We start from the raw sequence: 21,101 nt of genomic DNA on the forward strand, positions 1-21,101 counted from the left end.
GAACAGAGTGAGGATCTCTTGTTCCTAAATCTGCCTTCTGAAGCGGTTTCTCAAGAAAGTGTGGGCCAATTGCAAATATCTTATGTTTTCTAAAGGACTTATTAGTTACATGCATTTATTTCTCATGCATCTTGCTAGTATTCTTTCACAAATACAGTAAAATACAGCAGAGCTGTGGCTTCTTTAATACTTTATGATCAACTGCAGCGAGTTCCAGCTTTCTTGAGCAATGTTCCTGAAAGAACAGCTGTTACAAGAGACAATTATGTACTGCTGCTGTGGTAGGTGTTTCTTTGCCCATGTAGCATCTTCATGTCAGCAATGCTTTGCTGCTGACAAGAAGATAATATCCATGCCACAAACCCCCTTGCTACTCCAGTTAGGGAAATATCTACTGTAAGAATACATTCTATAACATAAAAACATATTGTTGATAGTCAGAGATGAAGAGTAACTCTACTTTACTAGACTTATTGTTACCTCCATAATACGGAAGCCACTTGTATTTCTTTCCTTGAAATTCTGTCCCGTCAAACTCTGCACACTGCTCTGCCCGGAAATCTCTGGAACTTTCCGGACAGCTCTGTTTGGAGGAGAAAACATTTTCACCAGGCCACCAGGAAAAGGAGGAGAATTAAGTGTGCAGCTAAAAATTTCCCTTCTGTCTCACACATAAAATCTTAGGATAAATTATTGTCTGGGATCAATATTCTTTTGAAGAGATACCATTGATGAACAGCATTCATCAGTAATGCCAGAGAAAGAGAATCTAACAATAGCATATTACTTCTGAACATGAATGGGAAAAGGAGCAACAAGAAAGCAAAAAAAGCCAACAGAGTACAAACACTGTGCTCTACCTGAATATTGCATGAGCGATAGCTTCGAGTTGGTCCAATGCAACTGGAAGCACTTTCTGTCCTGAAACACCAAAAAAATCCCATTAAGCTGTCTGAACACAGGAAAAAAATCATCTCATGGTAGATATCCCCAATAACCTTCACATACAGCATATAATATTTACACAGTCTCCTGAAGCAGCAAAATAATGAAAAAGCACTTCTTCTTTCTTACTAATGCAAGTTTGTATTTTCTAGTGCTATTTTCTGCTACAGACTGCAATCTGTCATGAATGAAACATAAAACCAGAACAATTACAGGATAGCTCTTCAGCACTGTTTTCACTAAGTAATGGAAGTAGAACTTTTTGTCCTTTGTCCACTAGCATATAGCTGACATATCCTTACCAGACCCAGGCACATATTCCAAAAAAGACAGCGGTGGCTAATTCAGAATAGGTATGCATATCACTTACTGTGCTATTTATATGCACTCTAAGCCCATTCCTAGGGAGAGCTAAAGATGCCCATGAAGAGTGTGCAACAATGGTTCCAGTCAAATGTTTTCAGCTGAGAATTATGGAGAATAACAGCCGTGAAGTATATTGATCTGAAAAGTCAACAAAAATCTAACATCTCAGCACTTCTAAAATGGAGAGACAAGTCCCCAAAAATTCTAAGCAGGGAACAAGACATGAGTGTATACCATGACAGGCAGCCTTCAAAGATGATCCTCTTTAAATCAGGGTGAGGTGGTTTCTTTCCCCTCTGATGTTATTGAGGCTGAAGGTTATTATTATTATTATTATTTTTCCTTTTCTTGCTTTTTATACAACAGGATCTCTCAGGTTCATAATTCCCAACCAGTACACTTCTAGTCACTGTCATCACTAATCTAATCAACTACAAATGAGATGGGACTGCATTAACAGTGCTCAAGCCTACTCCACTCCTGCACCATTCACTGGAGCAATTCATCTTCCTGGAAATCATAAGCCCAAGAAAATCTTGGCATAGCCACTGGCTCCTGAGAGAGCAACCAAATGCTCTGACCTCTCCTCCAACTCCCCCAGGTCTCCCACACTAGACCTGATTGAATAGGTGCTGCCATACCAGTCACCTCATTGTACAGCCTCAGATCTCAAAGAGAGATCACTGTATTCAAGCAAAGGAGTCAAAGCAAAGACACGTTAAAGACAGCCTTTTTCAAAAGAGCAGTGATGAGATTAAAGCAAAGGATTGTGTCAAAGTGGACTCAGATGACTTTTGCCTACATTTAAAGAAAGAAAAATGAGGTTAGACCTTACCTTTGGAAGTAGCAGCGCCGTTGCCGAACACTGACTCCACCACCACAGCTCCGACTGCACTTGCCCCATTCACCCCAGCTTCCCCAAACACCAGTCTGCCGCCTCATCCTATGGCCCTGTAAATAACACAAAACACAAACATATCAAACAGACAGAAGGAAAACGACAAACAAACATACACAATGAAAATGAATCAGAACGCCTATTTGTTCTCTTCCAAAATAGACTCTGTTGCTGCCTTGCATTCCTACTATGAAACGTGGCAGAGAACAATACATCAGAAAAGCCAAGCCTCTAGTAACTAGAAGTAGTATATTCCCGAGGACATACAGCAGCTCCAACTTCATAATCTCAGTACTTTGGAATAATCATCTGAAAGATAACAACTCCCTCTCAGCAAGGCAGTAGAGGCAAACCATTAATTCAGGAGCTGTGAGTACTGTCACTCCAGACCAGATAAACACAACCTCTTTACTACAAATCCTTAGCTCCAAGACAGATAGATACTTAGAAGAAATGAAGGAAGCAGTAAGTAAACCCCTAGAACACAGATCTTAAGGCAGAAAAAAAAAAAAAAAAAAAAAAAGAATATCTGTATTTGGACATTTTTCACCTGCACAACATTTTACATGTTAAGGTACGGGCCATCACTAGCAGTAGCCTTAACTCATTCTGTTTTAGAAAGTCATACTGAGTACTTATATTAAGAGAAATCAGCATGATAATGTGGATAAGATGTTATAATTGCAATAGAATTACACAAAATACATTGTTGTAGAAGCATATAAAATAAGTTTTCAGGAAGGAGGCCTGCTGCAGCTGACAGGATCTGCATACAGCAGAACACTGTCCCTCTTCACTACAGGGGTGTTGGACTAGATGGCCTTCAGAGGTCCCTTCTAACTCCTCTGATACTGTGATTCTATGATTTAGTGGGAAGAATAGCAACATCCTGAAAATAAAAATAATTGCAGGATGCAATGTTTGCGAAAAAAAACAACAGTGAATGAAGAGTTGCTCAGGGAGTGACACTGTAAAGATAGGAATTGCTGAGCAGCTACACCTGTTGGGCAGTTTACATACATATTACACAGCTGATAAGGTAATACATACCATTTGGGCATTTAGGTATTTGAGTTAATGAGGAGAAGAAAGGCAGAGGAAGACTCAAAAAGGAGTCAGAAATCGTATCTTTGCAACCTCCATTTCCTTTTCCCTCTCATCTTAATAGTCTGCAAATTCATTCAGCAACGTGCAAGGATCCACAGCAGCTCCTGCTTGCGGTTCATTACTCCAGAACACAAGACAGACTACAACAAGCCGTATGTCTGCCGTGGTAGAAGGATCATGAAGAAAGGTGAATATTAATACATTTTCTATTTACACCTCTTACTTCAAGCGAGAGCTCAGGTGATAATCTAGTGGCAGATCATTCATGCTGTAAAGACATCAGGAGTCTATTTAAATTGCGTGCAGTGAGACTGGCAATCTTCGGTAGGTCCAGGCTGCTCTTGCACAATAAGAAGCAGCTCCTTCTGAGAGCTGCGTATTGCAAGCAGGCATCACTTCATAATGTCATTACCTATTTGCAGTGCAGTTTCACTTCTTGCTGGTTGATGCAGGCCAATGCTAGCTTGGCTAATTCAGATTAAGGCTGTAAGGCTATTATTTTGGTGTGTAATTACAATCCGTTATTGAAAACGAAAGGTTAAAAAAAAAAAAAAAAGAGACATAGCCAAACTTTCTTTCACCCACACTGTATATTCCAATATTCCAAATCTACATAACCTCTGGGTCTGGCTCCCAGCTTATCCTCGAGATTCACAGAGCTCCTTTTGTGACTAGATTACTTCACCTCACAGCTTCACTCTCCACATCTTCCTGCTTGTGTTCTGTTACCATCCCTTCCTGTTATCCCTCCTGCATTCTCATGTAAATTACTCCCTGATGATCAGGCAGCTGGTGTCGTTGTAAGAATTTTCTACCGGAGTGGAGGAACATGCTAGAGATGTAGAATTTCACTATTGCAGGGGTATTACCCCACCCAATTCACACTTCGCACCCACCAGGGTTGCTTTCCAGGGCCTACAGAGAAGGCAGGAGCTCCTCACTTCTTGAACGTATTTTTCATTTCAGTTAATCATTTTTACATAAGACATACAAATCTCTTCGAGAAATAGGAACTATCCTATAATTATAAATTATCCAATGAATTCAACTTGGGCAAGATGCACGAGTTAATCCTCCCTTGTCATGTAAACAGTTTTTGTAATTTTCTGCACATACTCCCTGCCTGATTGCAAGTTCTTGAGTTATAGTCTTGTTATTCTTCCTCTTGGCCACTTTTAAGAAGTAATTCCCTGCTACAGACAGGGCAATACAGTCAGAGATATCTTGCTGTATTTATGCAGTTGCTACGACCATACCCACAACTATCATTGTCCAGAGTCACTCCATTTTCATCCTGCCTCTACTGCTTTAAAGTGAAGCTCATTTTTCTTGGCCTATGCTATTTGATTTTCTTCATGTAAGTATTTGTGCATTTCTTTCTAACACCTCAGCAAGCAAAATCCTTCAGGACAAGTTTTCTAGTTCAGACTAACTCTGTTTACCTTCACTGCTCACTCAATGGCACTACCCAGGTTACAGCCACTTCCACATATTTTCTGTCTGCCAAGTCAGTGTCACTCTGACCTCTTGCCAAACCTAGCTACCATTGTTCTGTTCCAAATATTCAGCTCAGTGTTTGCCTTTGGCATTCTCATTTGCCTTTCCGGGAGTAATCCCATCAATAGAGTTTTAGCTTTCAGAAAAGCGTTTTATTTTCCCAAGTGTTTATTTCAGCACATAATTCTGCCCCCTGTAATCCCTCCTCCCTTACTCCCAAAAGAATGAAACATGCTACCACTCTAATTCTCTGCAGTCTTATTCCTCTGTATCAGCTGACTGATTTAGGAGCAGTATTAGCTCACCCTGGAAACAAGGAATCTTTCAGTCACCATAAGGGTGAAGAAAACATGTAGATAAAAATCCAAAGGAGGAGCATTTGAAAGTCAGATTACTGGAAGGCAATTAGGACAGAAAACCCTTCCCTGACACGCACACCAACATGATAAATATTCCAATATCCCTCCTACAGAAGTAGCATTCTTTATTCCTTCTACAGAGAGCAAAATCTGCAGGGACTCTTTGTTGTAAGCCTTATACATCTGCAGAGTGCAGAAGCAATCATTTTCTCAGTATCACTCCATTTATGTACACCCCAAAAGGAGTGTCAGATAGAAGAATCCTTCCAAATCTGTACGGTGTTAGAAATCTTTTAATAGGAACCCAACTCCCAATACAGTCAATATGTGACTGTATGCATGCGTGCACAAATATAAAGCAACATAATAAATAAGGAAATTATTATTATATATTCTGTTAACAATATGTTTTAAGATGCTATCAGCTATTTTCTGTCCCCAAAGCCTCCTTATGCTCTGCACTGACTCCAGAATACTTTTATCTATTGTCAGCCAGAATCACTAAATGCCAGGCCCTGCTGGACCCTGGAACTAAAGGCCTAAAAACTTAATCATTACTACTAATTCAATTGGCTACGTTCCTCCCCTGCTTGAGTTTAGCATGATTCAAGAATGTAGATCCTCTATCTGCAGAAAGTACATATTTTAATGTTTCAGAAAAAGCCAGAGAAAATATACAATTATCTCACTTCTGGAAACTCCAGAAAGGATGAACAGTTAATGCCTAGCTGCTCTGTCACATTCTGTTGCCTGTTAAAGCAGTGGAAATGTTTATCTTCAAGCAACATTGATGAAGAAAACATGACCCAGGAACCACGTGCTCTCAGTGCTCATTGGTAAGCAAGCTGGGCTAGTCCAAAAGTTTAGAAGGTCAATGATTTCATTTTTATGGACAGTGCATTGCTTTCATCAATTCCTTGATAGAGGTGTTAGTGATGTAGTTGGATCACCTGCTTTATCAGGCCAACTGATTCTGACAAAACAAGCAAATAGAAGACCTATGTTTCTGAATCACTACAGCTGCAGTCTTTAAAGAGAATTTCAGTATGTATCAGACACACACAATAAGATAACGCTGGAAAATGGCACTAGATAGTATAATATATATCATAAAATACATGTTTTTGCATATGAAACATGTACTGGCAAAGAAGCTATGAGTGGTACCTCAAAAAAGCCTGAAAAACGCTGGCAGTACATAGGAACAACTTAGAGAGGGCCCCTGAAACACTTATCAATCAGTTCGATGACGGATAGGAAACTATGCACAGGCAGAGAGTGCATCCCAGATGTGCACTGTAGGGATGCAATGATCTACAAAGTTCACATAATTTAATATGGATTATGAGTCAATATAAGTATTTTCCCCTAGTGCCTTGACATTAATTACTAATAATCTATGAAAGCAAACATACATTTACTACACAGTCCAAAGAGAGCAGTGAAGATTTGCAATCACAGGTTCAAACAAACTAAATTCCAGTCAAAATCTTCCATTTAGTGTTGCCCTACTCATTGGGCACCTTTGATGGCCTACTCAACCTTAATTGTTCCATGACTCTTTGTGCTGCCTTTCCAAATAGGCAAGCAGCAATAAAATGCCACATTATACAGCTCCAACAGTCATGATCAGTTTTGGACAAGACTACTGCTCAATTTTAGCTCAGCAGGTCACATATCTTTGTTTCACTGAGCTGCAATTGGAGGATCTTTCTGGATGCTGAAAAGTTGTTATTTTGACTTCTGAAACTGCATCATGCACTTAGAAGATTCCATTCAGACCCAGGAACATCTAAGTGCCAACACTGAGACTGGTGGGAAATTTACACTGTAAGTTTACATTGGAAATTCTTTACATTGGAAGTACAAGACTCTGTACAATTGTTACCCACTGAATATAGATACAGCTGCCAATGATAACTTGAATAACGTGAAGTTGATTCCCCAGATGTAACTGTCATTTTATAAAGCACTTCTGTGGTGTAAAACTACAGTTAAAACCAGAGTGTTTCTCTTTAATCTTTCACAGTATTTCTCAAATAGATAACACTCCACTACTCTTGCTTGATAAACACTAACTTTCTGGGGTTTATATTTCTGAAATAAGGCTTATCTTAACACACTTTGAATTCTAGCCTTGCTGTTGGAACATCTATGAAAGAAAGGAAAAACCAAATGTTTTACAAAAGAAAGTTATCTCTGTAGCCATTTATTGCATAATGGTTTCATTGCCAAAGATTGGGCTAATAGAAGTCTTTGTGGAGCTTTACTAGGTTTGAATAATAATTGCTTAGAAAGAGTTAGCTTCTTACAGAAAGATTAATGAGGTAGACTAAAAAAAACCAAACAACAAAACAGAGCTGACAAGGTGTCAGGAGGGGAGCTGGGGCCCAGTGGCAGGATCTCCCAGGGGCAGCAGAGCAAGGCTAGACTTTACAGCCCAGCTGTCTTTACAGCCAGGCCTGTCTTATGGGATGAAGCACTTCCCTGGGGCTGGGAGCACGCCCTATTATGGTACTGCTGTGGGGCTGACGGGTCTGAGGGCTCAAATGGAGCAAGGTGGAAGGAAGCTGGTCAGGGCCAGCCTAGCAATGCCATCAAGGCTCTGGAAAACAACACACCTGGTATGTATGCTAAAACCACATACTCTTCAGGATGTGAGCTATTTCCTTCTCCTTTCTACGTCCAGAAGACCTGTCCTGTACTACAATGATGACCACTTAAAATATTTCCACACAGCTATGCCCTGCAAGATGTGGCATTCACACCTAACTGTCAGGGACTGAGAACGTTCAGTATATCTCAGACGTTTCTAATGTAGTTATATGCTATTATTCCAATAGATGCACTTTCAAGATAAATCCATCTGTAACCAGCTATGCTATTAGCCTAAAATGCAAGAAAAAATAGGCGAATGAACATGAACAAAGCATTTTTTATAATTCCCTCTTAACCATTGATCTTGGCTCAGACACAGCAGGCTTGCAAAGAGCTTTGAAGGTAAAGAATGCCAAGTACCATTTTTATGAATAATGAATAAGCAATCAAAGAATTGCATTTGAACAAACCTAGGAAAAAAAAAGAATGAGAGAGAACAAGATGGTGACAGCAGGAAGTGAAACACAAAATGATACAGAAGAAGAGAGCAGCTTATTAAGAGAAACTGTTTGTCAAAGAGAAGAAAAAGCAAGGTTTTAACAGTTGAAAGGCTTGAGGTTTGAACTCACTGCGTCCATCTTCCATTGCCCTCTACCACCTAACCCTGGCTTGTTAGCATATCCTCTCCAATAAACCCACTAAAATCTATCTGTTCCCCTACAACTTCAGCCCCTCCAGATACTTTAGGTTCTTCTTTGAGTACTTAACGCACTCCCTTTCAGTTCCCAAATCATTCCCATATTCCCTATGTTTACCACCCTCGGCACACCTCACTCTTTCTACCCCGTTATGGGCTCTAGCACAATATAGCTGTCTCCTTCCACATCCCCTGCTTTTCTGTCAGCTAGATAGAGCATAGCACCTGCCTCACCTACTGCAGAACCAGGTAGGTGCTGCCTCAGGACTAATTTAATGGCTAGTGGGCAGAGCAGGTAATAGCTACTTTTCAGAAATGGAAAGCCTTCCTGAGGCTCAGGGTGGCCTGGAGCTGACTAGAGTATAAGAGCAAGCTAAAAAGACGCAGCCACTGCAGAGAAGTTAAATTAATTACTGAAATTCCTGAGGAAGAAACAAAAGACATTCAGAAAGCTCCACAAAGAAGAGGATTGTGAGAACATTTTACGAACACAGAGTTATTTTGGAAAAGTGGTCAAAACAAACAGAATGAAGTCACTAGAAATTGTTTATCCAAGTGACCTAACAGGAACTCAAGGTTGAAACAAACAAATGATTACATACTGGCAGACAGCTTTTTCAGCTAAAACTGCTTCAGTATGTGATTATTGAGAAGTGGAAAATCTGACACCAATTTACAAATGGGTCCCAAGAGAACCCACAGAATTACACAGTCACATACTATAAAACTGGCATCTACTAAATAAATTAATAGAAACTGTAACAGAGAACAGAATTAGCAGATACCTGCATAAATATATTTGGGGAAGAGTCAACTAGGCTTTTTTAAAGACAAGCCCTTCTAAGGCCGTTGCAGCTCTTCAAGATATTTGTAAATATACCAAAAAGGTTATCTGTCTGATATATTCAGATTTCCAAAAACCTTTGTACAAAATCCTTCACCTAAAGTTTTGAAGGAAGCTAAGTAGCCAGAAGGAAAATCCTTACATGGATAATAAACGGGTGACCAGAAGTCAAAAACAAATGTAGAAGTGAAATCTCCATTCACTGCAAAAATTGACATAAGCAGCAGAATTCTGTAAGGAACCTGAACTGCTCAACACATTAACAAATTACACCATAAACATGGAAAAAACAAAGATGAATGATAGGCATAATAAAAGACAGAGAACTAGAGACACACTGCAAAGAACTACAGAAAACCACTACAGGATGACTGATGGGTTACTAAAACAAAAATTGGGATTTCATGTACATAAATTAAGCGATGCAAAGGAAAAAAGATAAATCCTATCCTAACAAATACAGTGATGACATATGATTTAATCACTAAAGAGCAGAATCTTGGTTTTGACAGAAATGTTGTGCCATTAGAGGTTTAGATTGCTTCAAGGAGGCAATGAACAAGTTTGGGAAAGAGAAACAGAGATGACTCCAGTCTGAAGGGTTCATAAACCACACGTGACTGGACATGGAAGCACACTGAGAAAAATTATGCATAATTTACCACTCTTCTAATAGATTTTTCTAGACATCTGCTTATGATGTAGCTGGAATCAGAATATATGGCAAAACAAACCTTTGGTTCTACACAGTATGCTATGGAGAGCCACCATAGCAGAATGTCTCGGTGCTGTTGGATCTTCTTTTTATAGCTTGGACAGATCCAGCACATTAGGGAAGCTGAAACAAAGCGGTGGCCAAAGCAAAACCTTTTTCCTTCATTCAGCATGCCTTCAAGAGGACCTACTGACTGCATACAGGGAACAGTCTAATGCTAAAGAGAAATGCCAGTATTTGTGTTTGTATATAGGGTGTTTCAGACATTTCCCTTCCAAAACATCACCAGGCTGCAAATAGGCAGGTGAGCAGATGAACTGATTAATGCCTATTCCGCTTGTGGTTCTTTCGCCATAAAGCATAATCTTCTTCAGGATCTGAGATAGAAAGATCTTATTTAAGCTTATTTCCAACTCAAGATAAGAAGTCTATGACAGCTAAAAAACTCTGCTTGGTTTCTGGCATCTTGTCCCTTATCTTCAAAGGAGGCCTACAAAGCACTTGCAAATTCTGAATATAGGAATAGAATTTCATAATTGCTTGAGAGATTAAAAGTTATGGACTCATTAATTTTAGTGGCATATAATTCCTCACAACTCCCACTAAACACTTAACTCCAGGTGATAATTACTTCTCCCCTCTTCTGTTCCTTTACATCTAATAAACATAACACTTCTTCCTTTGCTGAGACTTCCCATCTACTCAGCAGGTCACCCTTTACTTCAGATTGTCCAACTCATTAATACAGCTGAAGACAAATTCAGAAGCACTGCTCTCAAACTTCATTTACTTCAGAAAGGTCCCACTTTTCCCTCAGAAAAGAAGAGGAACCTGAGTTCCTAACAACTGTGCTCCATTTCTGACAATACCGAATTGCTTTAGTATAGTTGTTACATCCCCCCTTAAAACCTAAACCATACATCTTCTCTCTTTCGTGTAGCCTTACTGGTTTAAATCAGCTAACCAAAGATTCATTCGTCTTACTTCCAGTGTCAGTTCTCTAAAGCTTTGAAGCAGGATATAGCAATTACTGCTTTGCAAATAACAATTCTCAAGCCAAAGGCACTGCCAGAATTTTCTCGTTTAATTGCCACATTACACTTTTCTTAAAGTACCACAGTAGGCCTGATGAGTTCAACCCATTAGTTCTTTTGGACATACTTCCTACAAATATCTTTAATTTCTTGCAAAGGTATTCAGAAGAGCTTTTACTTACTAAAAATGCAGAAGGCAGCATCTCTGCTAGCAGGAACAGAAGGAGCAAGTTCTTCATCTGTGTCTGGGGGAACACAAGGAGTATTGATCAGAATTGCTTGCTTCTTTGCTGCTTGTATGGTGACAAAGCTCAAATATCATACAGAAAAAAAGTTATGTGGAACTAAAATCAAGATTAGAGAAGAAAAGCAGTTTTATCACTACGCTCCCTCGATAGATGAAGGCAACTGCAAAGACTGAAAATACCTTGCACAGAAAGCCAGAATGTAATTACTGAGCACAAATATTTCCCTGAACTTTCCTCTGGTATTATGAGAACTCCATCCCCAGGCACAATGGAAGACGCATGCCGCTGCTTGCCTGCCCTCCCACCCTTTTACATATACACATGATAAAACACTAAGATTGTAAGGACTTCAACCAACCCAAGGTAAGAAATTCTGCAGTTAACATTTCTGCGTCCTGTAGTCATCCTGTGTGGCTTGGTGAAGCTTCACATCTCTTGTATGATCTTGCATGTTTAAAATCCTACAGTTTGTCATAAACAGCTATAACTTGGTTTAATCAACTGTAGTTGCAGCCCCTTTGCAGAGCTAGAAAGGAGACTAGGGCCACAGAAACTATGAAGGCAGGATACAACTGTTTCAAATTAAAAAAAAAGGAAAAATAAATAAAAAGATCAAGGTATTATGCTAATTTGGAACCTCAGCATTATACTGAGGCCTCTTGCTACTTTATCCTTCCTCCTGTAAGTTGCAGAAACCAAACCCACACCAACCACCATCCACCACAGTTTACAGCTGTGAAAAATGGTACTTTGGTCACTAGATAGTTCTTACTCCTTATGGCCCCCTTCTCATGACTTGTTGACTCAGCTCAGAAAGAAGAGATACACTAGATACTCCTAGCATGGCTTTTATCTAGACCAAGTTTCTATGGGAAAAGGAAAGGAAAAGCCTTCTTTTCACAATGCCTTTAAAAAAAAAAAAAAAAAAAAAAAAAAAAGACACCCCTTTTAATATTAAAAAGTCATATATTGTCCCCTTAACCTGACCTATTAAATCCAGATAAAATGTAAACAGATACCACAATTCTAGTGCTGCCATAAAATCATAACATCGTACCAAAAACAAAATGAAACATGCTTGATAGAGCATTTGGGTCTTTCAAGTAACTTTATGATGGGCAACTATTTTTCTTGTAGTGCTATGCCTCACTGAATCCACTCTGCTCATTACAGCTCTATAAGTCCATGCATAACATGGATTTTTACGTTCCCAACATTCAGAGCGGTGAGTGGTGATGAAAAACTTGTTCTCTACTATTTTTCCTTTGGAGTACTGAAATTAAGCACTGAAAACCCAGCTGGACCAAATTCTTTGTGCAAAATAGCAGGGAAATGCAAAAGAAACATAATGAGAAAATAAGCTTCTGCCACTATATTCTGAGTGCCAATCATACGATTCCTAAGCAAATGAAGCTTTTGGAGCTTTATATATGAATAGACTTTCATTCACTTTGGATTAGCCTTCTTAAGAAACTGAGAAAAGACTATGTAGCCTCTACTTCACACATGCGCTATTAATTCTCTTTCAATTAAAATCAAAGGAAAAAAACATCTAGAGCTGCCCACCATAACAGGTTAAATACTCCCAGTGCAGATAAGGCCAACAGCTAGATCTGTGTCATATCCCTATCCAACAGTGACATTTTCAGATATGTAGAACAGCCGTGAGAGACTTAGATATCATAGAATCATAAAATGGTTTTGGGTGGAAAAGACCTTAAAGATCACCTAGTTCCAATCCCCTGCTTTGGGCAGGGTTGCCAGCTACTAGATCAGGTTGCCCAGGGCCCCATCCAGCTCAGTCTTAAAAATTTGCTAGGGATGGGGTAAAACAACACTTTTGCTACAAGTTATGCACAGAAAATAGGAAAAGTCTTATGAAGCAGCTTATAATGTCCTTACACCACTGGCAAAGGGCATTGTAACAACAGCATTTTTTTTAAATGGTATTGATGTCAGAGATAGATATTTGAGACTCTTCAGCTTCTTTTCTTACTGTCCAGAGAAAAATCTCTTCCCCAGCATTTCTCTTTCATAATTTCCATTACAGGCACTTCTCAGGTTCACATGGACAGCTGTGGGAATCACATCCATTGCTACAGCAGCCTAGGACTGCTGCTAATGTACTGCCCACTCCTGAATCCGAACCTAGAGGTAGATAAGAAGCTGAGCCAAAACCACGATGTTCCTGGAAAGGAAGCTAGAGAAGCAGCTCAGCACAGCCGGCAGCGCTACCAGTCCCCTAGTAGTTAGAGCATCTTGGAGGGTTTTAGACAGGGTAAAAACATTCTATGAGGAGACAACCAGAAACAGCATCAAACATATGGGACAATCCCTAGAAAAAGCAACAGGTTATAGCTCTCACGCTCACTTGCGCCTTTGTGCAATCGCATGAGCACGGAAATTGCTTTCAGATGTCTAACATCTGGCCCAAATTTAGCATTAAAATGTTTAGGACATGCAGCCCTATTAAACTAGTCAACAGATTCCAGGAAAAATGGTCAGAAGGAGGAGTAGGGACTTTTTTAGCCCAGTAAGTGCTCCACTGCAAGACAAATCTCATGGCTGATTCTCTGAGCTTCAACAAACTTGTTATTTTGAAAGCTTCCTAAGGTGTTGTATTCACCACTGATCCTTTCAGCCTCAATTCCAACTGGAAATTACACAGATGGGACCTGTGAATCTGTCTGAAACCTTCAAGAAAAAATGTTCAAGTTATGCAGTTATGCTTCTGGATTTAATGGCTCTTTCAGTCCTTACAGGACCTGGGATATGGCAACATATGTTATTCTGTTTGTTTTGCCATTCTTCTCACTGAAGCCTGAGTGTGCGGGGGAAGGAAAGAAAAGGACAGTGTTTCACAGTGCTTTCACTTGTGACAACAGCAGCTGCTGCGCTCTGTGCCTCCTGCCCTCCTTTAATTCTTTTCAACTCTCCCCACCTACATTTCCCACTGTTAAAGCAGCATCTCCACCCCCCTTTCATTCAGAAATAGTAGCAGGGCCGGAGGGGAAATCATGACTATACACCCTAGATATGGAACGTCTGCTGGAAAACTAACAAGTAAGAATTCCTACCACAGTGCTAAAATCTGAAGTTACATCAGTAAGAGGGAGTATGAGAATCAACTCACAATAAGTGAGAGGCAACCAGGATCTACAACCAGAAGTAGAGACAGGCCCAACTGAAATCTCTGTTCAATACAGCAGAAGAAATTCAAGTTTTCTAGCCAACTGCATCTGCTACTAACTGCTCAGGTTATATGAGTAGAAGGCATAGCTGAACTATGAAGCTCTTTTCTCCAACAGGGGCCAACCCAAACCTGATTAACACTAGAGAAGTTTAATCTTGGAATTAAATTTAGCAACTAAGGACACTTACTTCTGTTCCAAAACAATAAGGATCAAATAGTATTTTGTGGAAACTTGAGAAACTTCTTTTTTGACAATACCTACAAAGCATATTCTGGTCCACTTTCTGAACTGCATTCACAGTCCTGACTTCTGTCTGGCACTGCGAACAGGAGGTGCAGAGTGTCACAGAGGTGATGGCTATCATTTCTAAGCCAGGACATAACTCATCTTTCAACATTTATGCTCCCAAGGAAACAAGAACTACATTGCCTGTGTATATACAGAAAAATTACTTTCAAACTGCCAATTGATTTCAAGGTTTCAAAAGTAGAAAAGCTAACTTTCTTTGAAAGGAAAAAGTATACAGGGCAGAGATGAAGAGATAGTATATTTCAAACTCATGTAACTCATCTGTAACTTTGGATAAGCATCCTTATTTCAGGGCTTAACACTGAATCTACTCAAATAAGCTTTTGCTTTAACAAATAAAATGTCTAGAAAAGACAGACAGGCAGTCTTGGAGATTTCTTTATAGCAAAGCCAACAGTAAACTGGTTTTAAAATATTTTATTTAGTTACAAGGGCCACGGAGGCTTAACAAGATCAGTGAATCATGCCTTAGAACCAGGAATACGCTTTGACACAAACTGAAGAGAATCAAGGATAACCGTAATGACTTCTGTGTTTTCTTTATGTGTATAAATCCTCCTAGTGCACAAAAAAATGGTCACGATCACCTACATAAACTTGAACTTTTTTCCAAATCACTTCTCAATATCCATGCTCCGCGGGAAACAAGAACTACATTGCAGAGATACATACTTGTGTGCATAAAAGTAACTTTGAAACTAATTTCAAGGTTTCAAAAACATTAAGTTAACTTCTGTGGGAGAGAAAATGACTTCTTTTCAACAGGAGGGAATCTAAATTTGAAAGAGATGTCATGAGTAACTCAGCCTTGTTTAAACAATAGCTTAAACTGTTCAGATGCCACAGAATCAAGTCAAGAAATCAGAAGAAAATGAGTATTGTTAGTTGCAGTGCTTCTAGTGGTATGTGGCTCTCTCTGTTTAGCAAATAAGACAGTCCAATCTTCTTTTGCCTGCAAATCATGTTTCTAAATCACGCCTTGGGCAAAGGCATATACCACATTTGCTGGTCAGAGACTGTTCTGAAAGGCAGGAGATAAATGTCTCCTTCAGGGTGGGCTCCTCTCTGTTGCCAGACAAGATACAGCCAGGCTGGGCTTGCAGTTAATTTCCAAAGCTAACTAGCAGTACTAGCCTAACCAGCCACTTACAGCTAATTTCTCATCCCAGTCATTGATTTGGATTTTCAGTGTGGATCTATTGTTTTCATCTTGAGAGAAGCTGCCTTTCCACAGCTTGAGCCACAGGTTAGCAACTGCAGTAACTATTTGCTCACTGCAGTACTGATCAGAATTGCTCATTGTAAAGTTTAGCACATCTGACATTAAAGCAGAAGTTGTCAGTGTGATTTTACTGCTTGCACATTTTCAGCATTTCCACCCCACTTGTACCACTATCATTCCCCACTCCCACATCTTCATACATCATATCTTTCTCAATTATTAAATAAATATAAATAAAATATCAAACCTAATAAAGGAGGTGGGGAATCAGAAAGACTATTACATTGTCCAGTTTTCCAGTGGCATCAGTTTTCTTAGCCATTCATTGAAGTCTCTAAGTTTTTAAGCCATTGCATTTTTCTGGAACACTATGAATTTTTGCTTTGCTTTCTCATGTTTCATCTTTCTTTGTTTTGTTACCATATCTTTCAGGTTTTCGGTGAGTTAAAAATGGAAAATACAGATGTGGTAAGAAGGGCAGGATGAAAGACAGCAGGTAATGGAACAGGGATCAATTACAGGGGAAAAAACTTTTACTTATGCTGAGTGCAGCATTGGGAAAGCATGAGGATCACATCACAAGGCCCAGAGGAACCAATAAACATGTTCCTTTGGACAGAGAACGTCACATCCAAGATACATCTTAACATCATGCCTACCTGTTCTCTTCCCTGCCTACAGCAAATGATTTTTACTTTTTTTATTTTTCAAAAAGAAAATCAGGGCCAGATGCCCTTTGGGTTGGGTGGATTGGACTATTCATGTGCATATGCTTGTTAAAGTGAGAGGATGCTAAATTTCCTTTGTCTTGACCACACAACAAGCCACATTTATAAAGAGCTGTCTGTATACAAAGCAGTGGCTAAACGTTTATTAAATGTGTATTTAAATACGAGACTAGTTGAAGGCGCTTAGTGAAATAAGAAGGGAGGGAGGGAGAAGGTAAAAAAAACACAAATTGAGTAAAAGTTTTACAGAGTTATTTTTATCACTGATACAGATTTATTAATTCATTCTACATACATGCTAGGAGTAAAGAAACCTCATCAAAAAGCAATCCTGAAACGATGTACTTTCAGCAATAATATGCATTTTAATTTTTCAGCTGAATAACTCTAAAAATGTACCTTTGTAAAGTTAAACAGTTAAGAAAAACATGCTAATGAGCACAGCAAGAGAGCACCAGCTGAATAGCAACATATGAGCTTCTTCTAGAATGCTATATCAACAGCCTTTCAACTCAGCCTTCCGCCTGATTCATAGCACACACAAAACCTGAACTGGAGCATTGCTTAACATCGCTGACTCTGAAGTCCTCTGTAAAAACACTGCCAGCATATAGCAACATCAAATTCAGCACCACCTGCGTAAGCTATAGCAGCCTATCTCATACAGTTCTATATTCAATAGAGCAATCACACAAAACATAAGCTGAAAAACCACTGGGTGGAAGAGCAAGATTAGAATGTGTAACACACAGGAAGCCTAGGAAGACATCACACCATACCCTACTGGGGAAGAGGTTGATTTGCTTCCTTCCCAATCTCCACACTGCAGGAGATTATATAGTGCTTCATGAGGACAGCCATCTTTCTATCTATTAATATCAGATGAGATTCAATTTTCTGCATCCAGCCTTCCACTGTTGGGTTTGCAGCTAGAAATTCATTATGAGAAGATAGGTTTCTGCCTTCTACTTGGTAGTCTCACTGTCCTTAGTTGTTAATTAAGTATGTGAGCACATAAGGATAAAGACAAGAGCATGCAGACTATTTTAGACAATAAATATTACAACAAGCAGTCACACACTTCTAATGGAAAATGCACAACAAGGATATAATATCCCAAACATCAACAATTGTAGAGGAATGTCTAACAACCTTCTAGGTCAACTGATTCCCTCAGTAGCACAAACTTCACTTAAATGAATTATTTAGCCTGATTTGAAATAATACCTGACACTGAAGAATCCTTTAGTAAGATAAGGGATACTAGAGAACAACTTCCAATTTTATTTAACTTCATTTCATCCTAAACATAAATGTAGTAATTCTGATCTGTGCAAAAGGTTTTAAAAAAGTGAGTGCTATCTTAAAAGGAAACTTTTAAAAAAATACAAATTATTTTGTGTCTTTGCAGGATCTACATCTCTTCTCTGAAAGGATACTAACATTACATTCAACAGTGTACTTGCTGAACACTCATGTCACATCTAAATTGTTTGATGACAAACAACATTGATAGAAAACCAAAAATATTTACCCTGACTCTCACACAGGTTTCAACTGCTGCTACTTCCACATCTAAAATAATTACTTAAAAAAAAAAAAAATAATTAAGTTTTACCAACATATAGGTGCAAATAGGCCAAGCACAACCAACTAGTGTGGGTACATCTATTCCCTAAGCAGCTACCCTTGCAGACTATGATGCTGACATACCTCTGGTGACATGAAGCAGGAAATTCTTCAGAGAAATTAGTGGGCTTATTTCCATTGCTATGTAACACAAAGCTGATTAACAGAAGTAGAAACAAAAGACAGGGAAAAATAAGAATTAAAAAAATAAAAATCAAACACCAAAACTTCAGCTAACTTAGGAGGCAGAACCTCAGCTAGTGGAAATAGGGCCAGAGTCTCTAAGGACACCAGCCAAGAATCTTTCATCTGTCACCAAAAATTAACTTTGTAAAAAAGATCTTAGGAGAATGTGATCGCATGGCAGCGCCTGGAGAGATCTAAAAAGAAGCACGTGCTCAGCTGTGTGATCACAGCAAACTTACAACAGTGGGATTTAAATATAGATTGGCTCCTTGCTCTAAGACAGTTTTCTCCCACAGATGCCAAAAGCAAAACCTTTAGTTACTTCTTTAAGAGTTAAGCAGAGAAATAAACAATCTTTTGACAGTACTTATTTCCATACATCGTATCTGTATGTCAGGAAAACTTGAGCTTGTTAGTGTGTAGGGTTAGCATGAACAAGTGTTTTGTACGGAGACTATGCATATGACTACTCAACCAATCAAATCTTTAATGTTAAGGTCTCTCCTCACACATCTAGTAACTTCTGTTAGTCATCATCCAAGAAAAGATATTGGAGCACAACAAATCCTATTTCAAACCCAATAGCAAAGTTAAAAAATAAGACAGTGAAACTGCATTCAGCAGAGTATAATTTCCAGTGAGATAAGCTCTTCTGACAAGTCCATCATACCATGGGCATAACTGCAAACGACTGTGCTAGATCGGAGCAATTATCTGTCAGTCATCCAAATGTCTAGTCTTTGCAGCTATGGTGGGTACTGTAAGGAGTTTATCATCAGTTTTAATGCTTCTCAGAGATCTAAACGGAAACCAGCGTATTTTTTCAGTACTTCGCTCAGCATTTGTACACCAGAAGAACAATTCCTCCTTGTATCAGCTAAGGACAAGGCTCTAATACCAACTGTGAGAACACCTGTAATTATATCCAATGCGTTCTACATGTTGTTCTTACACAAAAATAGCATATCTCATCCTCTTACAAAAAAAAAAAAAGCTTTTTTTTTCCTGTGTACTGGTGAGTCATAAAGTGCATACATGATATCATAAAATGGTTAACATTTTATTAGCATTTAACAATGCTCTGAACAATAAGAAAGCCTTTTGGCAGCCTAAAGCCTACCTGTTTCAGGGCACAGAACATTAGTTTGTCTTACATATATATCACAGTCAGAAGGACATCTGAATCAAGACTGGACATGTATATATATGTATACATATATATGTATATATACATTTGCAATTTTCTATTGTCTAAAAAAAAAAACCAAAAAAACAGTTCTTTCAAAAAAAGATTTGCTCACATGTAAGCTTGCAACCATTTTTCTTGGTAGAACCAACAAGACACCTCTTTTCCTGTTTCCTGAATCCTTTCAGCACAGTCTTTCACATCGACTCCATCAAATCTTGGTGCCAACTTTGTAAGGCAAGTAATTCCTTAAGCAACAAGACATTTTACCAAGCAGGACCAGAGAAAGAACTCCATCCCCAAAACAGATACACAGGATTTGCATCAGAAGATTATCACTTATTGAAGACCAGCATTTAAGATAATTCATTCTACAACCATGATTGCTTGTATCCCTTAAAATTAAAGCCAATTAATTTGTTTTATTCTTAATATCATAAAGAGAGAGAGAGAGAGAGGATAGCAAAGAAAAACCTATACCTTTTCTCAAACATCCCTTCAAGTCATTTGTCAAAATCCTTTTCTCCAAAGCTACATTCAGAGTAGACAGTTCACTAGAGATTTGGAATATGCACATACTACAGAGCAGCATTTCCCTAAACCATCAAGTGTTTACATTCATGATAGAAAATATTTCAAAAACACCTCTGAGGTGCCAGGATGCTCTCTGGCGCGTGAGAACCCAGAAGTACACTTGAAGTCTAAATTATCTCACACAGATAAAGAAAATACACTAAAAGCAAAACTTCTGGAGACCTCAAGTTTACTTTATGCTTTTAATTTTTGCATTAATTGTTCTGTTTCACTAACCTCAAAAAACACTAATTCAAGCTAATGACATGCCAAAGATACATAGCCCTACCTACTTCTGTTGCACATCACACGCTTCTCTTCACTCCTTTTAACAGCAGAGCATTAATCCTAAAAGCCCAAAGGTGAGGCTGTCCAACACACATGGCTGTGCAGCACACCAACTCACCCACAAAGTGCACCTGAGAAAGAATGATTTTTCACAGCTGCTCCATTTACAGACCCTGGCTCTCACACTACAGAAGATGATGATGTGTCTTTAAGAGACCAGGAAAAAAACCTGTAAGTCGCAGAAAAGCTGGTGAAGAGCCATTTTAAGTGCAATAAAGAAAGCATAAGAGAAACTTTTAACCCTTGTGAAGACCCTTCTAAAAGTAACAAATAAGGTGTTCTTTAGGGTCCCTGCAGACAGACTTAACAAAATTTAAAATCTCCTTGATCTCTTGTACTAAGCTTAGTTATTTCTAACAACAGGAACTCCATTCAAGATCTTTAACTTTATCACAGCTTTGAAACTTAGTTATTAAGC

General features: G+C 38.8%; 1 protein-coding gene across 8 annotated transcripts in view; it reads right to left on the bottom strand.

Annotated features, from left to right (window-relative positions):
• Positions 1 to 21,101, bottom strand: part of PAPLN (papilin, proteoglycan like sulfated glycoprotein) — a 63,487-nt gene that overhangs the window by 27,858 nt on the left and 14,528 nt on the right. For 5 of the 8 annotated variants that reach the window (XM_042813519.1, XM_042813514.1, XM_042813517.1 and 2 more), the window contains 4 exons: positions 11,243 to 11,305; positions 2,147 to 2,262; positions 861 to 921; positions 481 to 583 (listed from right to left, as the gene is read on the bottom strand). In XM_042813519.1, coding sequence (XP_042669453.1) covers positions 481 to 583; positions 861 to 921; positions 2,147 to 2,262; positions 11,243 to 11,299 — 337 coding nt within the window. In that variant the 5' untranslated portion in view covers positions 11,300 to 11,305. Of the gene's footprint in view, positions 1 to 480; positions 584 to 860; positions 922 to 2,146; positions 2,263 to 11,242; positions 11,306 to 11,666; positions 11,797 to 18,474; positions 19,754 to 21,101 lie in introns of those variants that run through there. The other 3 variants (XM_042813515.1, XM_042813520.1, XM_042813521.1) reach the window with 3 other exon arrangements.

The sequence above is a fragment of the Centrocercus urophasianus genome, unplaced genomic scaffold, assembly GCF_019232065.1.
Source record: "Centrocercus urophasianus isolate 14NV4802_14NV808 unplaced genomic scaffold, USGS_Curo_1.0 seq_14, whole genome shotgun sequence".
In the NCBI taxonomy this organism is placed as follows: Eukaryota; Metazoa; Chordata; class Aves; order Galliformes; family Phasianidae; genus Centrocercus; species Centrocercus urophasianus.